Source organism: Pelophylax lessonae, assembly GCF_965119305.1.
Source record: "Pelophylax lessonae genome assembly, chromosome: 6".
NCBI lineage: Eukaryota > Metazoa > Chordata > Amphibia > Anura > Ranidae > Pelophylax > Pelophylax lessonae.
The window spans coordinates 43,444,487-43,446,311 of NC_138773.1; the positions used below are offsets into that span (position 1 = coordinate 43,444,487).

At 43.2% G+C, this 1,825-nt stretch overlaps 1 protein-coding gene across 1 annotated transcript; it reads left to right on the forward strand.

The window, feature by feature from the left end:
• On the forward strand, positions 1-1,619 carry LOC309559159 (E3 ubiquitin-protein ligase TRIM11-like; the record flags this gene model as incomplete). Its single annotated transcript, XM_082262305.1, has 1 exon — positions 1-1,619. The coding sequence occupies exon 1, from the start codon at positions 57-59 to the stop codon at positions 1,617-1,619; it is 1,563 nt and encodes a 520-aa protein (XP_082118431.1). The 5' UTR covers positions 1-56.
• Between the last annotated feature and the right edge of the window lie 206 nt (positions 1,620-1,825).

A 1,825-nucleotide genomic window follows, 5' to 3' on the forward strand; every position in this document is an offset into this window, starting at 1 on the left:
TTTCATTCCCAAATATTTGACCCTGCACGGCCATCAGTTATTTGTCCTTCTCCAAAATGGCATCTATTGATCTGAGAGACGGGCTGAAGTGCTCCATCTGCCTGAACCTTTATAAGGATCCCACCACACTGATGTGTGGACACAACTTCTGCCAGGATTGTATTGTGACTGCGCTGGATACACAGGAGTGGTCTGAATTTTATTCTTGTCCAGAGTGCAGAGAGCAGTATACAGAGCGCCCTATGCTGTTGAAGAATGGGAAGCTGTATAAAATCTTGGCATTGTTCAGAACTGCTTACAAGCAGGAAGTCTTGTGTACGTACTGCGATGCTCCGGTACCAGCTTCTAAAACGTGCCTGTTATGTGAGGCTTCATTTTGCGGAAACCACCTAAGTTACCACAGCAAGTCAGCGGATCACATTTTAACCGAACCCACCGCATCATTTGGAGAGAGAAAATGCTCCACACATGAAGAGACTCTGAAATATTACTGCTTAGACAATCATACCTGTATCTGTATGTCCTGCTGGGTGTCTGGAGACCACAAAGGACATCAGGTGGAGCTTCTAAACGAGGCCGCTGAGAAAAAGAAAGAGAAACTGAGAAAATTTACCAATACATTGATCTTTGAGAGACAGGAGATCCAGAGGAGAATGCAGAACCTGGACAATCTCTGGAGAGAGGAGGACAAAAAAACCTTTGCTGTTACCCGGGGCTACACTGACCTGTTTATAGACCTTATTCAACAGCTGGGTGGTATAGAGAAGGGAGTCCTATTAGAGATACGCAGACAGAATAAGCAGATCTCCCAGTCAGTGTCTGATCTAAATGGGCAGCTGAAGCAAATGGAGGTCAACCTGTCCAGGAGGATTAATCAGATGAAAGAACTGTGTGACATCCAAGACCCATTAAGTGTCTTGAAAATGCCACCCACTGGAGATCACATCATTCCTGGGACCGAGGACACAGCCAATGTAAGAAATCCTGTATGTCTAAATGAAGGAATAATCTTGCAGATACTACAGAGTGGGCTCTGCAACTTGACTCGGAGTCTGAAGGATCTGATGACAAAGAGACAATTTTCAGTGACGGAGAAATCCAACATTTTCCTGGATATAAATACAGCTCACAATAAGCTCATTATATCAAAGGATCAGAAGAGAGCCACTCATGCTGATATCTGTGTGAACAGGCCAGATAGTCCACAGCGATTCAACTGCAGCCAGGTATTCAGTGTACAAAGATTCACATCAGGGACACATTACTGGGAGGTGGATGTGAGTGAAGCAGAGGAATGGCTGATAGGGGTGGCCAGTGAAAACATGGAAAGGAAGATTGCAGGAAGTGTGTCCCTATTAGGTTATAATAACAAATCTTGGAGTCTAAGTCAAACAACTTCAAGGCTTCATATCAGGCATGGGGACAATGCTACTAATATAGACTCCACATCTTTACTAAAGACTGTTGGGATTCATCTGGAGTATGAAGCCGGCCACCTGTCCTTCTACCAGCTGTGTGACCCTGTTGGACACCTCCACACCATCACCACCACCTTCACTGAGCCCCTCCATGCTGCTTTCCATTTGTTTCCACAAAGCTCTATCAGAATCAAAACTTAAATACTCTAACAAAGGTAAAAAGTAAAATTACATTTTTATATTTGCATATATTACTGTAGAAAGTCATTTCCTTTACTTTAAAATCTATTTATAACCAAACCTTTTCTTTCAGTTTTTGGATAGCGTAAGAAAGGATTAGAACCCCTGCCAAATGTCATTGCTGCATGTGTCTTAGCCAGTTAGATTCACCTGAAATCCAAAATGTT